We start from the raw sequence: 21,367 nt of genomic DNA, 5'->3' as shown, positions 1-21,367 counted from the left end.
TTTTCCATGCTTTCAAGATCATCTTCCTCACAAGTGCCCTGCAAATACCAGTTTGGTCTCAGCCTTTGTTAGGCCAAAAGCGTGTTGCTACCACTCTGTGAAATGTAGCTGCTACTTTTTCAGTCAGAGGGGGGTTGTGAAAGAACAGGGTATTTCCATTCCAGGCTCTCGGAGCACTGTCTGTGTTTGTTTCTTTTCTAAGCTACAGGTAGGGAAGAACTTGAACTTTTAACACATCAGTTCTGTTCAGTCTCTTTCTATCCTTTTATGAAGTTTTGTGTCCTACTCCTTCGCCTTTCTCATGCAGGCCACCACCTATGGTGCCTAAGCAGCTGTAGCTGACTGCACCCACTTCAGCAGGGACCAATAGTAGGCACTGTGATGCTGCACTTTCTGTCTAACAGTCTGCTAGTGTGGAAGCAAGGACTCAAACATGGGAGAGATCAATATTCCCACCAGCCCATACAAGATTATTTGCATTAAAATGAGCCAGTGGAGTAAAAGTGAAACTTGTAAACTGAGCTGAGTATGCTGGGGACAGCTTAGTACTGTGTTGATTTTGGTGGAATGGTTGCAGAGTGACAGCTGTATAGTAACTGTGGTGGAAAAACTAGCAATGAAAATTAAATCTTTCTTAAAATCATATATATGTACAAAGAAAAGTTGTTTCACAGTACTATTTACCTATCTTTTTTGTGAACCGAGCTTGACTGCAGTAATGGACATTTCCAGAACAGGGAGAAGATTTGGCTCCTGGCTTTGGTTATATGTAGGAGAACAATGAAGAAATTCAGTGCTAGGAACTTTGATGAATAAGAGAAATTTACTGAAACAAGAAAGTTGATGCTGGAGCATATGGATAAGAAAAGCTGGCGTGAAACAAGAAAGCTGAGTTTGCAGCATATTCTATGATAGATGACTTTTTCCCCCACCTGTGTAGTGAAGGCAGTAAATGAGAACATCTACTCAGCAAAAATATAACCCTCAAAAGGGAGTTTTCTAGGCTCCCCTAGTTAAACTGAGTAAAAAAAAAAACCCTCCTTTTTGTCTTAATTGGTAGTCTCGGGCTATGTATCAAATTGCATACTTTATATGTACATCCTTTTGCTTTTATAATTTTTCTTGAAACTGCTGATGGTTTTGAAAATGAAAGGTAAGTAGTAGTGGTAGAAGTATCAGAGCATGAGCAGCAGGTGCTATGTGTATTTGCCAATACCTCTGCAGAATTCAGCTAATTATAAATAGTGATTATATTGATTTAAAGCCTGCTCTAGTGTAACACTGTAGTGTAAACTCAAGGAACAGTTTCTGCAAATGAAAGTGTGTCAAGGGGGGTAAAATAAAGGCCTACTCAAGGATACGCTTCCAGCATACCTTGGGCCCAGACTGCTCAGGAGTTATGTCACCTCTTACTCTACTCCACAGCACTAAATACCAAATAGTAAATGCTTTTCCTGAAGATGAATGAGGCTGAGGAGCAGAATTTTGGGGAGGGGAGTAGTGTCTGGTCTCACAGCAGCAGTTGGTCATAGAAGCAGCCTCAGGTCAGCTGTTGTAGACTGTTGTTGCAGTTTACTCTCCGGTCTCTTCACATCAGTCTTCTTCCTGCCTGGATTCTTTGTCCCTTAGCCTTACTCCAAGCTCTTTCATGCTTCTTTCTTTCTCTTTCTCATGTTTGTTCTTGCTTCTCCCTCTTACATCTTCATTTCCTGTATTTTTATAAGCTGATTCTCTTCTGACTAAATTCCTCTCATGAATTACAGATTCTATAACCAAATGTATAAAAGGAAGTTTAAAATGATACTTGTTAATCTTCACTGTTCTCTTTTCACACATTTTCCTCTTTGCCTTGACACCTCATGTTTTGCATGTTTAGATTGGTAGCAGAGGGGAGAAATGTGGTGTCTCAGCTGTTTTCATTTGAACAGCTTCTAGCAAAATGAGGTCTATTTTTGCTTGTTTCCAGTTCACTGCTGTTACAGAAAGAGCAAAGTATTTTGCCATGTGAAGCATTATTTTACCTAGTTCTAATTTTCCTCTTGGTTCTTACTTACTTCTATTTTTAGGAGATGTCAACCTCTTGGCCTACTCAAGTTAGGATAAAGCTCTAGCTGGAAGAAAAGCTGACAACTAGCGTGTTTTAATACGTAAATAAATCTCAAATAAACATTTGCACAGTGTGTTGGATGCATGTAACAATCTTTCATGCTACACAGAACGACAGTTTTACTTCTCTAGTATTGCGGTTTTGTTTCAAATTTGAGCGATTTGGTTTCCATTTCAGCACCATGACCATGGAGGAGCTGTTAACATCTCTGCAGAAGAAATGTCGAACAGAGTGTGAGGAAGCTCACCGACAGTTGGTGTGTGCTCTTAATGGCTTGGCTGGTATCCATATCATTAAAGGTAAGGCTGGAAGACTGTAGCATATTCTTTACTCCCTTTAGTGGGCTAATTATGGTTTAGCTGATACCATGTAAAAACAGTGATTTTTTGAATTCAGGGAAAAAGACATAGTGAAATCCTGGGAAACTAGAGAGGCTTGTAACTGTTTGTAACAAAAGCCAATATGCATTCTAGATGAGGGAGAAAAGAATAGGTGTAGTTGGTGCATTGTTGAGATGTCTCTATTTCTGGCTTTTTTTCATATTCTTTCTTGATTTTACCATCTATGTGTACTGGGAGGATAAAAAGTCATACTTGTGTAATTGTACTTAACCTGCTTTTGTTTTATCAGTAGTGCTTTCTGGGCTTCCTTTGTGCCCCCTGCCATGCAAACTGCTCTGCTGACTATGGAATCTCTTTGCTGCTGCTTGCTATAGAGCTCTGTCAATGTAGATTTTGTCTGAATTAGGAGGAAGAAAAGCTTCAAATGGGAAAGAAAAATAATTATATTAATCTTGAATGTCCGACTAAACAAAATAAATTAAAATTACCTGGTCGTGAATGTGAAAAAAATGCCTCTTTGCCAAGTAATAAGTCTTCTAAAGTTGACAAACTGCTTGAATTTTTCCAGCTCATGTTAAAGTCTTCCTTCAAAGAGGAGAACAAGCTAACTGCCTGTTTTGTTACTTGCCTTACAGAAAGACTACATTCAGATTCTATGGTCTGTAGTTAGTAGGTTTGAAATACTTTGTTACGATTGCAGGATGGAGATCAAGTTTTTCAGATAGAATTAAGTGCTTAAAAAGATTGCTGTACAGATTAAATACTTCCAAAATACACTAGTAGCAAAAATTAAGTCTGGCCTTTTTTGAAAAGCAGATTGATGAAAAATGCATCTGGTGAGAAACAAAAGCAGGACCAAGGCAGAGTTCTAGTCTGTAACTTCCCTCACTCTCCCAGCATTACTGTTACACTCGGTCATCTTTAACAGCAAGGAGGAAGTGCGAAGTTAAATAAAGCCATGAATTTATTGTTAGTATAATTGAAATCTTACAGGTCTAATTGTTATTAATCCAGATCTAATTGTTATAAGTGAAAAAAGAATAATAACCACTTTACTCGATTCTACTGCTTGTCCTGCTTTTGTGCTCACCTTTCTACTGCCCTTCTGGGTCCTGAGGTCAGTGCTTTCATACTGGTGGTGGCAGTGCTATGGCTAGTTGTCACCACCTGGACTTCTTTGTCAGGAGGAATAAGATGTTTGTGTTGATAGTTTCTTCTTTCTCACTGAAGGATCCGATTAGGGTAACTTTTACATTTGCTAGCACACTTTTTACACCTTTCTCTTTCTTCATTGGTCTGCAGCGCCATGTTAACACCAAATTTAGTGTACATGATGCCTTTTATGAATGTTACATACTATTTCTTTGTTCTCTTTGCCCCTAAAACCAGTTTTGTCCAGCTGTAGGTCTGCATTTCTTTGACTGTGGGTGAGTTGTTTATAGCCATGGCTTCCTTTTTCACTGCCAAACCTGTGCACCATCTCTTAGCATCCCATGGCTGTACTCTACACTGCATCCTATATCTGTACTTTTTAAGGCCTCTGCTATTACTACTAGGCCCGTATTTCTCTACAATACATCATTGTGTTAGTTGTAAATATCTCATTCTACATGGAATAACTGCTTGTTTCTGCTATCCATATAAAGCTGTGATTGTACCACACAAAGATAAACAAAAGCTTAAAAAAAATAAAAATTAGCCATAGATACCTAGTGAATCAGAGAAATTGCTGTCACGGCTAAGCCAAGTAAAAGGTCCAGGCAGGTCAAGAAAAATTCAAAGGAGGCCTGACAAGCCTTAAGCTTAAGGCCTTGCAAATTCAGCACATAGCTTTCAGCCTGTTACTAGTAATGGCAATAGTATATTGCAGGACTACACCTTACAACTGGCAGCTGTTTCAATGTAAGAAGCAACAAATCTTGTTGAAATAGGGTTGTTATACTTCCAGGTATGTAGGAAGATGATTTTTGGTTTACTGTGTTATCTGTCTTCATACATTTCATGTCCTGGTACTTCTCCATGTTTTAGGAGTCTTCTAAGACTATTACTGGCTAAATAAATTTCCATCAGTTGAGGAAAAAAAAAATTTTTTTTTTCTGCTTTTCCATATGCAACTTCAATTTTGTATTTCTTTTTTAATTTATATAATCTGTTTTCTGAGAAGTGATTGTAACGTTAGCAGCTGACATCAGTAGTTATACTCCCTGCATGTATTTAATCATTTCTGAAGTATGACACAACTTTCATTGGAACACTCACTGGAAGAGTGAATAATGTATTTGCAGTGCAAACTTAGCAATGCATCACTGCAGTGAGTTGTAGATTTATTTATTTTTTTTAGTGCAACATGTGAGATTCTTTGGACTTGGGCAACTGTGAATACATTATTTTAAGATCAAGAAGTCTACAGATCTTGCCAGTCACAAGACATTTAATTTGGAAACTGCTTTAGTCTTTGTAAAATACAATACTCTCTGTCTTTTACCAGTTTGGGGTTTTTTTGGGAGGGGGCCAGAATGAATAGGGAAGATTTGCTTGAAGACAAGCAGATACAGCCTCTCTGAAAACATCTTAGTATGTTACAAGTGATGGCCAGTCATGGCTGCTTGTATATTTAAAAACCAACACAATATGTGTATGTTTTTATTACTCTTTTTTAATTCAGGAGAATATGCATTGGCTGCAGAGCTGTACAGAGAAGTGTTGCGATCATCTGAAGAGCACAAAGAAAAGCTCAAAACAGATTCCTTGCAAGTGAGTGAGCATTCAAATGTAGAGACGTAGTTAAGAACTGGAATACTTTAGATTTAATTTAACAGGTCACTCTTTTCTTCCTGCCAGTGGTGTGCTGAATGACTTTTTCAGCCTATTGTCATTATCACAATCTCTACATAGGAATCTGTCCAGTGACCTTCATGTTTCCTTTTTTTTCTTTAAAAGCTACTGTATTTATAAAAACTTTTGCTTGTGAGTCTTCATATTATCCCAGAAGCAGTGTATGATCTCCACCTGCTGTTCTGCAATAAACTTAACAAGCTCAGTTCCTAGACTTCTGCATATCACTGTGACTGCTCACATTAATAGTACTGTATTGCATCCTGTGAATACAGGATGCTGGGTTTGCATTGAGCATGATATTAATGTGCCAAATGATAGAGAATAATAAAATTGGTGCACTGCAGATGATGTTCTCTGAAAGGGCATCAAAACATGGAAAAGAATCAAAGTGAATTTTGTCTTCAGGCAATATTATATTAAAAATATGAATATATTTTCCTGGTAAAAAAGGAATGGTTCTCTAAGTAACATCGTTGTATTTCTTCAAGAAATACCAGTTCTAAATTGACCAAAATTCTCTTAAGTATAGGATGATATTTAAAATGTTAATGATGGATAAATAAGAAGTGATCAGTTGTCTATTTCTTTACTTTGCTTGCTTCACTAAGTAAGTTATTGTTTGATTATCTTGCATGTGGTCATCTGATGGCTCCATTGCACTGCTTTGATCCTTCCTTCTCTTTTGTGTCTTCCCAGAGGCATTTTTCACTTAGCATAGCCATATCAGCATAAACTTAAGCTACTCATAACAAGGTTGTTAATGAAGCTGTTTTGCTGGATTATGCAATCCAATAAAGCTTTTTTTTTCCTTAAAGTGTACAATGCCTAATATTGCCTTTGTGTAATAAAACTCAACTTCTGTTGGATACTTGTCAGTTGTGTAGGTTTAGCTCTTTAAGATAATGGCAAACTGCTCCTGGCCAGTGCTCTTCAGTGGCTGAGATAGTAATAGGGCAAGGTGAAGTGAATCCAGGAGGTGAGAAGGGCACAAGTTCATGATAGTGGAGATAATTAGTAGGAGTTCATGGGACATATGCAGACAGCATAATATTAGGGGTCTGGTTTGGGATAAATAGGGTGAACCTAGGGAAGAGGAGTAGAGTTGCCTTATATTAACAATCATGTTTCTTTTCCTTAAAAGATAAACAAAAAGGTCATGCTTTATGCAGTCATCTTTTATTTCAGAAAAGTGAAAAATATGAAAAATGATTTAAGCTCTTGGGAGCTGTTTTTTTTCCTTATACTTTGTTTTGCTTTAGATAAACTAAGTGAATTGTCTCCTTATAATATTCTGAAAGATATTTACTAAAGAATGTGCTCTGAGATTTTGTTTTGCATAATAGTCAAGGGCTGTTTTAATTAGCAGGATGAGTATGGGACAGAATCTTATGACTTGGTATCAAGTTTGCCTGCTGATTTGCTTTGGAGGTGTTGAAGAAGGTCTTTTTAATGTTTCACTTCCTACCCCAGTAAAATGAGGAAAAGAATGTTTATTTTCTTTATAAGATGCTTCCAGATTAACAGAGAAAAAGATGCAACTACTTTTAAATGAATACTGATTTCTTGCTGTAAGCTTTCATTGCTGTTTAAGCTTTTCCTGTCACAGATGTTGTAATGTATGTTTTCATGATTGCTGTTGACTTTGTGTATATTTAGAGACTTCATTCTACACACAATTTGATGGAATTGTTGTCGGCAAAGCACCCAGGAATTCCCCCGACTTTGCGTGATAGCCAACTTGCAGAAGAGGTAAACATTGTTCACTTTTATATAAATACATTTTGAAAAGCACCTTTTTATTTTTTATCCTTCAATATTTTCTCTAAAGAAATATCACTAAATAGCTTTCAAGTTAACGACGTACATTTCCTTTCAGGTTAGTAAAATCAAGAGTTGTTTAGTGTGTGAGACGAGAGCAGAAACATCCGGTAAAATGCTGCTGTTCTGAATGCTTGGTGATCTCTTATGTTGTGAGTGTGTTTTATGGAAGTTTTAATAATTTTTATCTCTAAAATGTGATTTTCCCACCCCCACAATGTTCTTGTGGAAATAACTTACATAGATGTTACTGATAAAGAATGCATCATCCTGAATTCTTTTGAGTCCTTTATTTCCTCACATTTTCTTCAGCTTTTCTGATTTTAACTGCAGATAGTCTTCTCTAGGTGAAGCTTATCTTTCTTGCATAGGTGTCCTCCATTCCAAAATGCTTCTCCATCTCCTAGTAAATATAAGCTACTACTGTCTAATGCATCTTCTCAATTGCACCTTGAAGCTGTTTTTCTACCTCTCTTTTTGGTCCTGTGTGTGGAACTGATATCTTCTTTAAAAACTTCTTGAGAAGGTCTTGATTTGCAGTGTTCTTCAGAGCCTAAAGTTTGCCAGTGGCATCTGTCCACACTCTCCCTGTATTATTTATATTGTATTTGCAGTTCCCTGCAGCAGCTGGTTCACCTTTGTCACTCTTGTACTGCCTAAACATCTAGAAAGGCTGACCGTCTTCGGCCAGATGAGAAAGTAACTGTGTGTTACTTCTGTGTGCATAAGCCTGTTTAACTATATCCTTAATCTTAACTGGGGAAATATCTGGTAAAATAGCTGCGACCACTGTTCCCCACTGGTTACTCGTAGTGGACGTATGGTCCACATTTGCAGAAGAACGTCGTTATTGTGGCATTTGGGTTGGAAAGGACCTTGGGAGGTCTCTAGCTGAACTTCTCCCTCAGAGCAGGGTCAACACTGATTTCTGACCAGGTAGCTCAGGGCTTTATCCAATTAGGCTGTTAAAACCTCCAAGGAAAGAGATTTCACAACTCATCGAAGCAACCTGTTCCAATACTTCATAAGCCTCACAGTGGAAAAAAAAAAAAATCACATAGAACTTCCCATGCCAATTTATAGCCATTGTCCCCTGTTCACTTGCCATGTACTTCAGTAAAGTGCCTGGCTCCCAGTTCTTGGTGATTTCCTTCTGGCTGCTGGAAGGCTGCTATTTTGTACCCTCTAAGCCTCTCTTCTCCAAGCCCCATTCTTTCAGCCTCTCCAGTTATGTGGTAGTGATCAGTATCTGTCTTACTGTTTGGATATCTTGTGGTATTTTATCACTTTTATGCAGATTCTATGCATAGGTAGCATTTTTTTCTGTTTTAATGAGACTTGCTCCTTAAATATTTAAAGGAGTTTCTCCCTGCCTTCATAGAAATACTACCCTTTTTATTGACCTGTAACTCTAGCAATCTTTTTGTATCACCTTCTCCTGACATTACTGTAAAGAGAAGAATCGAAAAATTTGTATTTTGCTTACAAATGTGAAGCAGAGATTGTTTTTTCTAGCTATCTTTTGCCAGTAGCTCATCCAAATACCTGAGAGTGCTGTCCACTCCTGGTAAACTGAGCTCCATCTGTAACAACAATATGATTATCTTGACAGTAGCAAAGAAAAGAAAGACTTAAACACATCCTAAACTGCACAAAATAAAGATACCTACTGAAATCAGAACGTAATGGTGAAAGATAGGTATGTGTGTACATGTTACTTGTAAGAAATGTAAGTTACTTGTTCATCAGTTTTTAAAATATCAAATAAACTGGTACTGATTATATTGTGGAGACATCTGCATACCAAGAGGGGTTTTCACTGTCAGAAGTAATTTTTATGAAAAAATATGATGCACCTAAAAATAATGAAATTTAAACCTTTTTTGTTATTTTTATGGATATGTTTTATGTGTAAGTTAAATTGTCCTGTTCTCAGATTGTTCTAGGATCTTTTTATTGTTTGCTTATTCAACACAATATATTTTAATCTACAGAGAAGTAAAAATTATGAGTTAAATTCCAGTTCCTTTTTGTAATGCAGTGTATTCCTATTGTGTTGTTTGGGCTTGTCCAAAAGCAAAATTGCATAGTTAGCATCTTTGTAGTCATTTGTCTTCTCAAATGTTTTTTGGGCTTACTAATAAATGCTAGATTCTAGAAGAAAAAAATTAATGCTAGATGTTGCTTACAAATGAAAGTGGGTAGCATGTAGGTAGCTAACCTTTAGACAGCTAAACATTGTGATAGCTGGGGAGTTTTTACATTTTCAATTATCCCTCATAAATATGATTTGTGCATAATTTAAGCTCTTATTTCCATACAGGCAGAACAACTTCGACAGCATTATATGAGTAAATCCAATGCAGAAGTTGCAGAAGCCCATCAGGCCTTACAGCCAGTTCTTCAGACCATTCGGGAGCTCCAGAGAAAGGCAGGTACCTCTTACACATTTAGCCTCTGAATTCTGAGGGGTTTTTTTAATATTATTTTCATCTGTTTATCCAGAACTCCAGCTGTTTATTATCTCTAACAGTTCTTTGAAGGCCTGTTTGGAATGGGACTTAAGCAGCGTGTGTGCATGCACACACACAGAGCTCCAAAACATATTTATTCTGTGTTTCCTGCATAGAGAGGCACACAGTACTTGATGAACAGATGACTAAAAGCAGAAGTACGTGGTGTGATGATTCTAGTAAAGTTTAACACCGTGCTTGACTTTTATATTAACTGTGCTTCACCTCTAGTTTAGGTAAATGAGTTGCTTCACCTGTAATTTAGGTAAATGAGTTAAAGATTTTGGCCTTGAAACGGTTCTGTGATGTATCAGCTGGTATTTCAGTTACTTTCAAACGAACTGTTCTTTGACATGCATTTAGTCATTGTGCTTAAGGCTTAATTGTGTTTAGTCAATATGACAACTCAGGTTTCATAGAAATGTGCAAACCCTTAATGAATTGATGAACACCTGAGTTGAAATGCTCTTTGTCACTTGCATAGTAGTACACAAATGGGGGCAAATGGGACATGAGGAAGTAAACTTCTGCATCTTCTTTCACCTTTTAAAATTATAAAGTCACTTCATTGTTGCTCTATTAATTTCACAGAGACCTTGCTTTCTCTGATTAAATGATCCTTTGCTTTCTTTTTGAGAGAGAGAGAAAGAGGAAACTTTGAGATTACACTATCTCTACATGGCTCTTCTATGTACATGGCCTTGGTGAATCTAGCTCTGCTGAAGCAATTTGAAGGTGCGAAAGTAGATGGGAATGTAGAAAATTTTAATCATGTATTCACTTAAACAGAAAGGGGATCATCTTTTAAGCATACTCTCATCTTCCACTTGCCATGGAATTTACCAGTCTGTGTTTGAGTGTGGCCTAAAGAGCAGTATAAGCTTCTGCTGCAATGAGTAAATTGGTTGTTCGTTGAATGTTCATGGATAAATCTGTTCTTTTGCATACAGATACATTCAGGTTCTCCTTGGTGGTTGGATGTCATCCAGACAGCAATACAGTATGCCATTGATGAGGAGCTTGCTCAACGTGTGCAAAACGAAATAACCTGCAACTACAAACAGCAGACTAATAAACTCTCCATGGCAGAGAAGTAAGAGAATAGCTAAAATAGGCTAATGAATACAGTTAATTCTGCTCAAGTCCTCTTACCAGTTTATGCTAACAGTTGCAATTAAATAGCAGGCATTTTTGCTTCAGAGCATCTGGGCTGCAGTTAAGTTTCAAAAACAGTCCTCCAAAAAGCATAGCTAGATAGAAGGCTTGGAAAGAAAAGCAGGAGAATTAGTTTTCTCCTAGACAAGCATTCTTTTAAATGTTCCTTTGTATTATCTACTGTGGTTTTACAGTCTTCTGTACTCATGAAACTGCTGAGCAAGAAAGATGCAAAGTTTATTGCATTACAATTGAGTAACCTCTGAAAGAAAATGACTTGCTTAAATGGAAAGTAGACAGACAATATCAGAAAATCCTTGTGTAACAGCGTAAAATAGCATCACTGTTTTTCTGAGAAAAAAAAATTGGTTTGCTTTCATGCTAGAGACAACAGTACCACCGTTGTCTTGGGCAGTTACAGAATAATGGATTGGAAGGGATATCTGGAGGTCACCTAGACCAGCCCCCAACTTGTAGATCAAGGCCCATGCTCAGAGATTCAGCCTGATCAAGTTACACAGGGATTTGTCCTGTTAAGTGTAGGGTATCTCCAAGGAGGGAGATTTCATAGTCTCTATGTGAAGCCTGTTCCAATATTTGACCCACTTGGTGGGGGGGAAAAAAAAAAAAATTAAAAATCCTTCTATCTAGTTAATATTTCTTGTATTGCATCTTGTGTCTATTGTCTCTTGTCCTTCCACCATGTGCCTTTGAGAAAAGTTCGGCTCAGTCTTTTCTGTACCTTCCAGGTAAATGTAGAAAGCAGTAAGGTTTCCCCTGAGTGATCTCATTTTAAGGCTGAATAAACCCTTTTTCTCCCAGCCTCCTCGTGTGCATTTTGTGCTCCAGCTTTGTAAGTTCATTGCAGAAAAGGGAGATGCAGGAAGGAGAGTACTCTCACAGTTTAATGTCGGGCAGTTTTCTCGCATGTGTGAACAATCCTTATGCTCTTCAATACAGTCCTTCCGAATCATGTTTCAGTTAAATACATATTTTTTGTTATAAATATATGTATATAAATGCATATACATATGTATATAAATATTTAATGTGTATATAAATTTAAACACTTAAAATATGCACATTTTTTAATTAAATATGTAAAGACATATCCTCCACTATGACTGTTCTGTTATTGTGATCCCAAAAGGTGGCAATTCCTTGCCCTTGCTGGAAATAAGCATATCTTTTACTTTTCAGTACCTAACATAATTCTATTAAATAATCTAAATAAAGATACAAAACTGCACCTCTTCTTTTTTCAAAACTCGGAATTATGCTGAGAAGGAAGAAGGAAATTCTGTCCATACTGGATATTGGGGCCACCCAGCTGGAAAGTAACTTTGCAGAAAAGGACCTTGGGGGTTCTGATGGACGCCAAGTTGACCAAAAGCCATTTATGTGCCCTTGCAGCAAAGAAGGCTAATGGTATCCTGGACTGCATTAGACAAATTATTGTTAGCAGGTTGAGGGAGGTGATCCTTTCTGTCTACTCAGCGCTGGTGAGGCCAGACCTGGAGTACTTTGTGTCCAGTTCTGGGCTCTCCAGTACAAGAGCAAGATGGACCTAATGGAGAGAGTCCAACAAAGGGCCAAGTAGATGATGAAAGGATTGGAACATCTCTGATATAAGGAGAGGTTGAGAGAGCTGGGACTGTTCAGCAGTTCAGGGGGGATCTTCTCAATGTATATAAATACCTAAAGGGACAGTGCAAAAAAGTAGAGCCAGGCTCTTTTTAGCAGTGCTCGGTGACAGTGCAAGAGGCAGTGGGCACAAACTGAAACACAGGGGGTTCCCTCTGAACATCAGGAAACACTTTTTTACTGTGAGCATGACTGCACAGGCTGCCCAGAGAGGTTGTGGAGTCTCCATCCTTGGAGATACTTAAAAGCCATCTGGGCATGGTCCTGGGCAACCCAGCTCTAGGTGACCCTGCTTGAGCAAGGCGGAGCTGGACAAGACAATCTCCAGAGGCCCCTTCCAACCTCAACGAGTCTGGATATGAATGTTTCATGGTTAAGTGTTATCTGACAATGATAGCATCTCATTCTGGTTAAAATAAATTTGAGGAAAGGATTGTTTGCATGTTCATGCTGAGCTCATATGCCTATGCATCTATCTATCTGCTTGCCTGTGTTATACTGGAAAAAATTGATTATTTTTTTTCTCACTTGAAATTAGCTGTTTAGGAAGTATCTTTTTAAATTACTGCTGCTTACAGGTTTTATAACTTTAGAAAAGCTATCTGCAACTCAACTGTTTCTTTTATAATACAGGGATAAAACTTATTTCTTTTAAAATTTATTTTAGCATATGCAATAAAAACTTTAAAAAACAGTGTCTTATGAAGTATTATTGGTCAATGGTAGAAGCAACAAGTGCTAATCTCTAGTTGAATATTAGAGATGGTTAATCCAGGATATAATGTGGGAGACTTTTATAAATCTGGAATATGTGGCAACTGGTAGTATTAACAACAGACTTCTGATTGCAACTTATGTGTATTTTTCAGACTACCTGGTTAGGCAAACTCATCTGTTTTATTTTAAAATACATATTGCTTAAGTAGGTCATATTAAATGCCAAACTTTAGTAGTGTTGTTAAACCTGTGCTTTTCTCTCCACACTTTACAAAAGGGATGTTTTGGATCAAATTTTCCATATGGGGTAGAACCACAGTCTTGTAATACTGTCTTGCACATGAATGCCAGACCTTGTATGAATGGTGCACTCAGCAGGAGAGCTCTGCTCACAAGAGGAACACAATATGGGAAGTGCTTAACTGGTGTTCATGTTCTCACTCCAATCAATAAAGACAGCTGGGTTTTAGGAAAATAGTTCACTGTCATGTCCATTTAATAATTTTAACTTTGAAACCTAACTTGCAAAATGCAGTTTATTTTTGTGATGGGTGCGTGCGTCTGCTGTGAGTTGCACAGCTGCATTGAAAATCAGTTTGTAGGCCAACAGACGCAAATAAGATTATAAGTATGTGCAGTTTTTTACCTTTAGTAGATTTGCATTGTGAACCAGAATGTTGTTGGTTGGTGTTGACTACTAATATTTGGTCGCATCTCTCGAGTCTTGGAAAGAGTCTTTCTGTTTTACAAATATCAGGCATCATCTCAGGGGATACAATGGAATGATTTCTGACAGCATTACATGCAGTAGTAATAAGCATTTGCTTATGATATGAACTTCGTATGTTGTCCTAGATTGCTATTTATTAGATGCTTTCTCTTCTACTTCAAAATACTAAATGAAGTTTGGATTCAGTGATTTAGCACGCAGTCAGTTCCCTTTTTCTTTAAATCAGGTTCCGTGACTGCAGAGGCCTTCAATACCTGCTCACAACCCAACTGGAGGAAGTGAAGAAGTTCCAGAAGATTGTAAGAGAAGCAGTGAAAAACTTAGAAGGCCCTCCCTCTAAGCAGGTTATTGAGGCTGCCACTCTCTGCCATTTGCGACCTGTTAGACTTCCACTTAACAAGTATGTCTTGAAAGTAGAAAATATGCTTTTAAAGTGTATTATTAAATTTTCCTTCATTTGAAATAAGAAGAGATAAAAGTGTTTATTCTGTACTCAGGGTTTATATGTACACAGGTATCACAGATCCATTTGTTAGAATCACTGGGTTTATTCTTATAAAATCTTTTCCTGTCATTTATTATATCAACTGTACATAAGACTGTTAAATTGTTCTTTTCTTTAAGCACTTTGCGTGGTTGTATGTGTTGGAATAGGGAATTACAGGAATTACTTTGAAAACAGAAACACTCAGAATTCATCAGAAACCAATCTTTTGTATTGCAGCTGTGTCTTTTGTAAGGCTGATGAGTTGTTCACAGAATACGAGTCGAAGCTCTTTTCTCATACGTAAGTTCATAGCTTTATAAACTTCTCACTATTAAAAAAAAAAGTGAAAGATGGATTTTTTTATATTTTCTACTTTAAGGTTTCTGAAATAACTTTATGAACAAATTACAGCAACTTCTTGCTAGTGGCCTTGATAGCAATTTTATTACTCAAGTTGAATTTTCTATGTAAATTTCATTTGAAAAAGCTATGTACAAGCAATGAATACATGCTACTTTTTCTCAAGCTGCTATAATATGACCATGCATTTGAAATGAAGTGTTGAAGTGTTCAGAAAGTGTGTGTATAAATACAAGTATGCTAACTAAACACATACCCCTGTTTGTGCAAATATTTATTTGCAGTCCAGTTGTGAGTGGTATAATAACCATATTTGTTCATAGATTTATTTTTTTTAATTCTGTATAATTCATAAAGTAATAAAATTTGACTAAAGCTACAATGAGAGAGGAGATTTCAGACATAAATGCAGCTGTGAGCTGAAAGAAGGGTTGTACCAGCACATGGTGTGAGAGAAGTATGCCCTCTTCATGTTTTCTCTTTTACTTTTATTTCTTATATTCCTTGCAATGTCAAAATTGGATTAAAAAAATGAGGTCACTGAGAAGACATTTTGAAAAGTCTTTACCAGTGGGAGCTCTGTTACCTAATGATTGCTGGAATCATTAGAAAATGTTAGTGTGTTTCTGAATTAGCATTGTTTGTCAAGGAGGGAACTGGGAAGCTGTAGTGTTTTTAAATAATGCAATACACAGCAAATTTTTTGTCAGATTTTAACTGCAACTCTTGCTGATTTAAGAAGTCAGAATTGCAATTTTTTAAAATGAATGTGACATTAATCATTAATAACTACTGAAAGATAATTAAGATGCATAAGCCTTTACAAAAGCTATCGGTAATTTTGAGCTGACAAAATGACTTGTACAGTGATTTCATTGCTGGTACTGAGGTCACTGTGTTCAAAGCAAGCTTTTGGGATATCAAGTAATAAAACAGCTATTATATTTGTTTGGTTTGCTTTATTTTTTAATCAAATATTAGAAGGCTGAAATATATGGTGAATAAGTAGAAATGGATGTGGAAGTACAAAATCAGTGATAAGTATCATGTTGGGTTTGTTTTGAAGTGTTAAAGGCCAAATGGCAATATTTGAAGAGATGATAGAAGATGAAGAAGGGCTTGTTGATGACCGTTTGCCCACCACAAGTAGAGGACTGTGGGCGACCAGTGAAACTGAACGTGCCTTGAAAGCTATTCTCTCCTTTGCCAAAGCTCACCGAATGGATGTTAAGCTAACCGAAGAAGGCAGCATATTTCTGGAACTCTTTGAAGCATGGAAAAAGGAATATAAGGTACAGTAAATGAGATGGTGATGAAACAGTTGTGTAGTCCGTTCACTGCAATATAAACAAATTTAAGGTGAATATGAACAAATCTAAGTTGTATTCCTGAAATGAGGGTTTGCCTGCACAAAACTTTTTCGTAGTGCTTATTACAGGATTTGATTTTAAATGGTTTATATATGATTTAAGAGTCTCTAAAAGCTATACTGGCTACTAAGCAAATTAGTAAGCAATGTAATTGCATCTATTATGACAGTATACAGATATAATTAAATGTGTTTGCCTGTTAGTTAAATCAGAATGTAGCCAGACTCAGCAAATCGAGTGTTGGTCCATTCTGTAATTCAGTTTACCTTCAGTCTTGTGCTAGCTACAGATGTCCTTTCACTATTGCTTTATTTCCTGGATCTTGTTTACTACACAATGTAACCTGAAATAATCAGTCTAATGTTGTTTGGATCAGAGACCTGCAGGAGTATACTGTGGCTTTCCTTATGCATCCTTGTGTGTCTGTGTTTCCTTGCAGTGAGTACATACCAGTGATGGAGAAGGGGGAAAAGCTGTTGCACACAAGGGTTTCATTCTGTCTTACAGCTTAGGTGTAATCAAAAGTGTTTTCTCTTTCTCATTTTTAATTAACACAGACTTCAGCTTCAATAGAACACACATGGTACAGTAGTGCCAGGTTTATTGACTCTTGTTCACTCTCTTCTTTTTTGGGGTTTGGGGTTTTTTTTTGTGGTCTGACATCAGAGGAAATTCTGGTTACTTGAAGGGTTTTCACCCCGTGATCTTTCTCCCAAGCTGCTGCCTTATGATTCTAGGAAATTGTCACTTAACTTGCTTTATCCTAGGAGGTTTTGAAAAAGCAAAGATAGTTCTTGCGGAAGTATGCTATCCAGGAATTTAAATATTTGTTATTAGCTTTAGTCCATAGAGGAAGAGAAGATACTCAAGAGAACAATTTATTTTATGTATCTTAGATTAACTAATGGAATTCAGTCTGTCTTCTTTTTTCAGCAAACTTGGTTACTCATCACCTACTTTCCTGAAATTGGTAGTGCTAATTAGGAGTGAGTCTTAATCTGGAGCTGCCGTAAAAAAAATTACTAGGTTACAGTGTAACACAGTGCAAAACCTTTTTAAACAATATGACATCTCAGTCAGCATTTAGGTATCTGATAGTTAAAGTTATTAAACAACTAATAAAGTTGTGCTGCTCTCACAAAGTCAGGTCGCTTGCTTATGGTACCAAAATGCTGATTGGAGAATAATGACCCTGGCTGTTCTCATGCTTCATTATTTTATGTCCTCGGCTTGTAGCAGCTCACAAAAGGAGGAGGACATAAGGTAACCAGTTACCAAGGCATTGCTATGTGTTGGGGATTTTCTGCTGCAAGAAGGGAACAGTCTCTTCATGTCCTTTTACTTTAGGAAACAAAAGGTGGGACTAATATGCCAGTGAGAATGAAAATAGTGCTGTTATGATTCCATCTGTTGTGATTTGGAAATACTGGTTCAGTTGTCCATAGTGCTCAAATCTACATTGAGCTACAGGGATGATACTCTGTAAAATAACCCTTAAATCTAAAACAAGCTGCCTTTTTTTTTTTTTTTTTTTTTTTAGCAAAAGTAATTTTAGCTGTTTCTTCCTTAGTTTACTTTAGTTTGGGAGGAGTAAGCTCCCTTCAGCTTATTCTCTGTCCTTACCCTGTATGCCAGGTTTAATACATAGTAATTTTAAGATTGTAGTATATGCATAGCTCAAAACAAATGCTTTGTAGTCTTTCTTGAGCTAAAAGAAAAGCCCCAAACAATGAGCACACACACCCCCCCCAGCAACTGAGTGTTTAAAGTACATTTACAATTGAAAAATCAGAAATCAACAAACAAATTTTTGGTGTTTACAAAAGGTCTTAGAATTTCAGTAAGATCATGGAAGATTTTTTTTTTTATAAAATACATAACTAGTGGAAAGCTCGGGAAGAAATATTTTACAGTATTATCAGTAATTTAAAAATAATACTAGTTTATATGTATAGTATACTTCCAGTTGTAGCCATTTCTTTTGTAGAAAACCAGAATTTACTTTTTCTTGGGAGAATTGAATCTGATGTTATTTTCACCTTGTGCTTGTCTGTGCCTTCATCAAGACCACTTAAACTGTTAATGTTTCTTTAAAACATACTTCATCTTTAAGAAGCAGTCTTAGTAGTATAATAGCTAGCTGTTTAAAATTGCTTAATCATTTTTCCTTATTTTATTCAGCATTTGCTTAGTCTTGCAAGGCATTTTGTTTCTGAACTTTTAGTTGCATTAGTTATTGTAATAGTAATAGTTGTAGAAGAAATGAGACACAGCTGTTTATACTTGTTCATAAAGAGAGGCTGGAAAAGAAAGCAGGTGAGATGATATCTAGACTGTTTGTTTTCCTTTGTAATTTGTTGTCGTGGTACCTGAATTACTCTAAAGAAATATTATCCCTTACTCCAGAAAGATTTTCACATTATACATTGTATGGCAGAGTTATATAAAGGGAATTCAACTCAGTTCTGCTACTGATATGTTTGGGGTTTTCTTACAGTTACTTCATGAATATTGGATGGTACTTAGGGATCACGTGTCTGCTATTGATGAATTGGCAATGGCTACAGAACGGCTGAGAGTGCGTCATCCTGATGAGCCAAAACCAAATCCACCAGTTCTCCACATCATAGAACCACATGAGGTAAAGTACTTGGCAGGAAAGAAAAGTTTTTTTTCCCTTAAAGAACCTACCTCCTACAAAAATAAAATCTGTATCTAGATCTATGTATAAGGTCTATAGTATGTCTCTGTTTCCATTTCAGAAAGCCTTGGTGGAGTAAAGAGTTTCTGTCTATATCTACATTAGTGTATGGGCCTTTTTAAGCTTGTAACTCTTATTTTGATACATTTTTGCCAGCCTTCTGACTGTGAGTGTCATTTTTCCAAAAGACTGCTGTCCTTCCAGAAGCAGGTGAATGTCTCTGGGACCTTTCTCCACAATTGCCCAGTTGTCCAAGCTGGTGGAAAATTAAGTTGACCTGATTTCTCACCCATATTGCAACTTTCCACGAGGACCTAAAAAACAGCAGTGAAAACCTCAAAGATAAATCTTTTTACAGTATCTTGGAATTTCTGAGCCACTTTCTGTTCATGAACATAGAGAAAATGCTGGGTTGATTTGACCTCTTATTTTTTTCACCAATAGAAATATGTTTTCAATAGGAACATTTTTTGCTTTCTTCACTGAGATTCAGTGTTAGATAAAAGTGCTTCTTCTTCTGTAGGGGAGTAGATATTTCATCTGTGTATTAAAGCAATTTTTAAAATGGAGCACTTCACTTTACAAACATTTAACAAAGTCTAAGATTTATGTATGTATTTGCAACCATAAAAGAAACGCCCATTACTTTGGCTGTCATCCTTCAGGTGCTTGCCTCTTCTGCAGTACTAATAACTACACCACTACCAACTATAATTAATCTAACAAGGAGTCAGCTTGATATTTCTATGTTTGTGTAGGTTAAATGAAAAGTGAAAGCTTCTAAGAAGTACAAAGAAAGTATTGTTTCTTACACATTGCTTTTGGAACCAGTAGTAGAGTCTAGGATCTATTTGGCTGTAAGAAGATAGGTGACAAATTGAATGAAATTTCTAAGTAACTTTTAAAAATTATTTTAAATTGGTTTTGTCTCTGGAAAGAACCAATATTGCAAATAAAACAATAAAAAGCAAGTTTGTATGCCTCCTGGGTCTCAGCCCATTCGCAGTACTGTGTTCATATTGGGTACAGCAAAGGAATAGATAATCAGTTTTCCTTGGGGTAAAGTCCATCTTAAATTTACAGCATGACCTGTTCTTCTGTCTGTCCCCAGTGAATTATTCAGTTGAATTTTGCCAAAAAAAGAATTTAAGCCTTATTGTAAAACTTAACTATTTTTTTCCCCTTTTTTAATGTGTTTAATACTGTTTCCATAGGTGGAGCAAAATCGAGTGAAACTTTTGAATGACAAGGCTGTTGCCAAATCACAGCTTCAGAAGAAATTAGGACAACTTCTGTATCTCACTAATCTGGAGAAAGTAAGGTTTACGGTTCCTTGGTCTTTACAGAAGTGATGTACTCTTTACCTAGTGGAAGAAACATACTATTTTTTTATTTAAAACTTACATTTTAAAGAAAACATATTTTCTCTAAAGATTCATTAGACATTGAAATTCAGTGGGTTGTTCTTTGTGTTACTGCATAGCCATGAAGTTACTTATTACATTATATGTTTTGGCTATTTGTTTAATTACACAGTTATAAAACTATGAACTAGTTTTAGATGGTTAAAACTTTCTTTAAAACTAACTGGGCCATGTTTAGTAGAAGCCTTGTAAAATTATGTACTTCTCCATGTACCCTTGCTATTTCACGAAGAGCTTACCTTCTTAAATGGAAGGACAAGCAGGTCTGTGGGTTAAATAAATATTAAAAAAAAACCCAGACGAACCCCATGTATGTTACATTATTTTAATTACAGTGTTCACGTAAGTACAATTATGCTTATGTAAGCATAGTTAAGCATGATTGAGTATATTTAAGTGTTTTCAGAACAAAGTGAAGCTGATAGAAAATATGAGGAGTTTCTTGTTTGAAGCTTGTATTTTACCAGGATTTTTCAAAGCTATAGTGGAGATGCAGATGCTAGCCAAAGGACTGCAGTATAAATAGTGCTCCTTTTCCTTATCATAAATAAGGGGGTTTTTTAACTCCTCAAGATAGGCTTATTTTTTCATGAATGATGTTTTTTAATTTGCTCACACAGGGTTTTTTTTAAGGACTTCATTATTCATTTTTTTTCTAGAAGCTTGTTTCAAATATAGAATAACTTTTTATTTCTTGAAACACAAAGTTTATTTTTTCTTCTACTTTATAGTCTCAGGATAAAACTACTGGGGGAGTTAACCCAGAACCATGTCCAATCTGTGCACGTCAACTAGGAAAACAGGTAAGATATTTAGTCAGCGGGCTTTGTTTTTAGAATGTCTTTTCTTAGATCTGAGTCAGCTGTGTGTTAAATTTTCAACATCTGATTTTAAATGAACATTGTATTAAAACAGGGGAAATAAGCCCTTTCCTGTAATGTGCCAACCAGCTTCTCCCCTGAAATAACATCTTGCTCAGATGCAAGCGCCTCTATTGCCTTTAGCTGTTGACATCAGTGCTTAAGTGTTTCAACAAAAGTGTTCCAAAAATGTGTGTTGCTGATGGTTTTATAACTCTGAAGTTTTCCTTTCAAACTTTTGTCAGAAAAATTTCTTTGCCGTTTATAAGCTAATAGAATGAAGAAATAGATAAGCTTCTATA

At 36.4% G+C, this 21,367-nt stretch overlaps 1 protein-coding gene across 2 annotated transcripts in view; it reads left to right on the top strand.

The window, feature by feature from the left end:
• Window positions 1-21,367, top strand: part of SHPRH (SNF2 histone linker PHD RING helicase) — a 65,185-nt gene that overhangs the window by 21,402 nt on the left and 22,416 nt on the right. The window contains exons 14-24 of one of the 2 annotated variants that reach the window (XM_069786944.1): window positions 2,285-2,406; window positions 5,114-5,202; window positions 6,943-7,035; window positions 9,428-9,535; window positions 10,568-10,710; window positions 14,090-14,263; window positions 14,588-14,650; window positions 15,777-16,002; window positions 18,578-18,721; window positions 19,996-20,097; window positions 20,937-21,008. In XM_069786944.1, coding sequence (XP_069643045.1) covers window positions 2,285-2,406; window positions 5,114-5,202; window positions 6,943-7,035; window positions 9,428-9,535; window positions 10,568-10,710; window positions 14,090-14,263; window positions 14,588-14,650; window positions 15,777-16,002; window positions 18,578-18,721; window positions 19,996-20,097; window positions 20,937-21,008 — 1,336 coding nt within the window. Of the gene's footprint in view, window positions 1-2,284; window positions 2,407-5,113; window positions 5,203-6,942; window positions 7,036-9,427; window positions 9,536-10,567; window positions 10,711-14,089; window positions 14,264-14,587; window positions 14,651-15,776; window positions 16,003-17,316; window positions 17,965-18,577; window positions 18,722-19,995; window positions 20,098-20,936; window positions 21,009-21,367 lie in introns of those variants that run through there. The other variant, XM_069786945.1, reaches the window with a different exon arrangement.

This window comes from Haliaeetus albicilla, chromosome 7, assembly GCF_947461875.1.
Source record: "Haliaeetus albicilla chromosome 7, bHalAlb1.1, whole genome shotgun sequence".
Taxonomy (NCBI): Eukaryota; Metazoa; Chordata; class Aves; order Accipitriformes; family Accipitridae; genus Haliaeetus; species Haliaeetus albicilla.
This window is presented reverse-complemented; position numbering and strand designations above follow the sequence as displayed.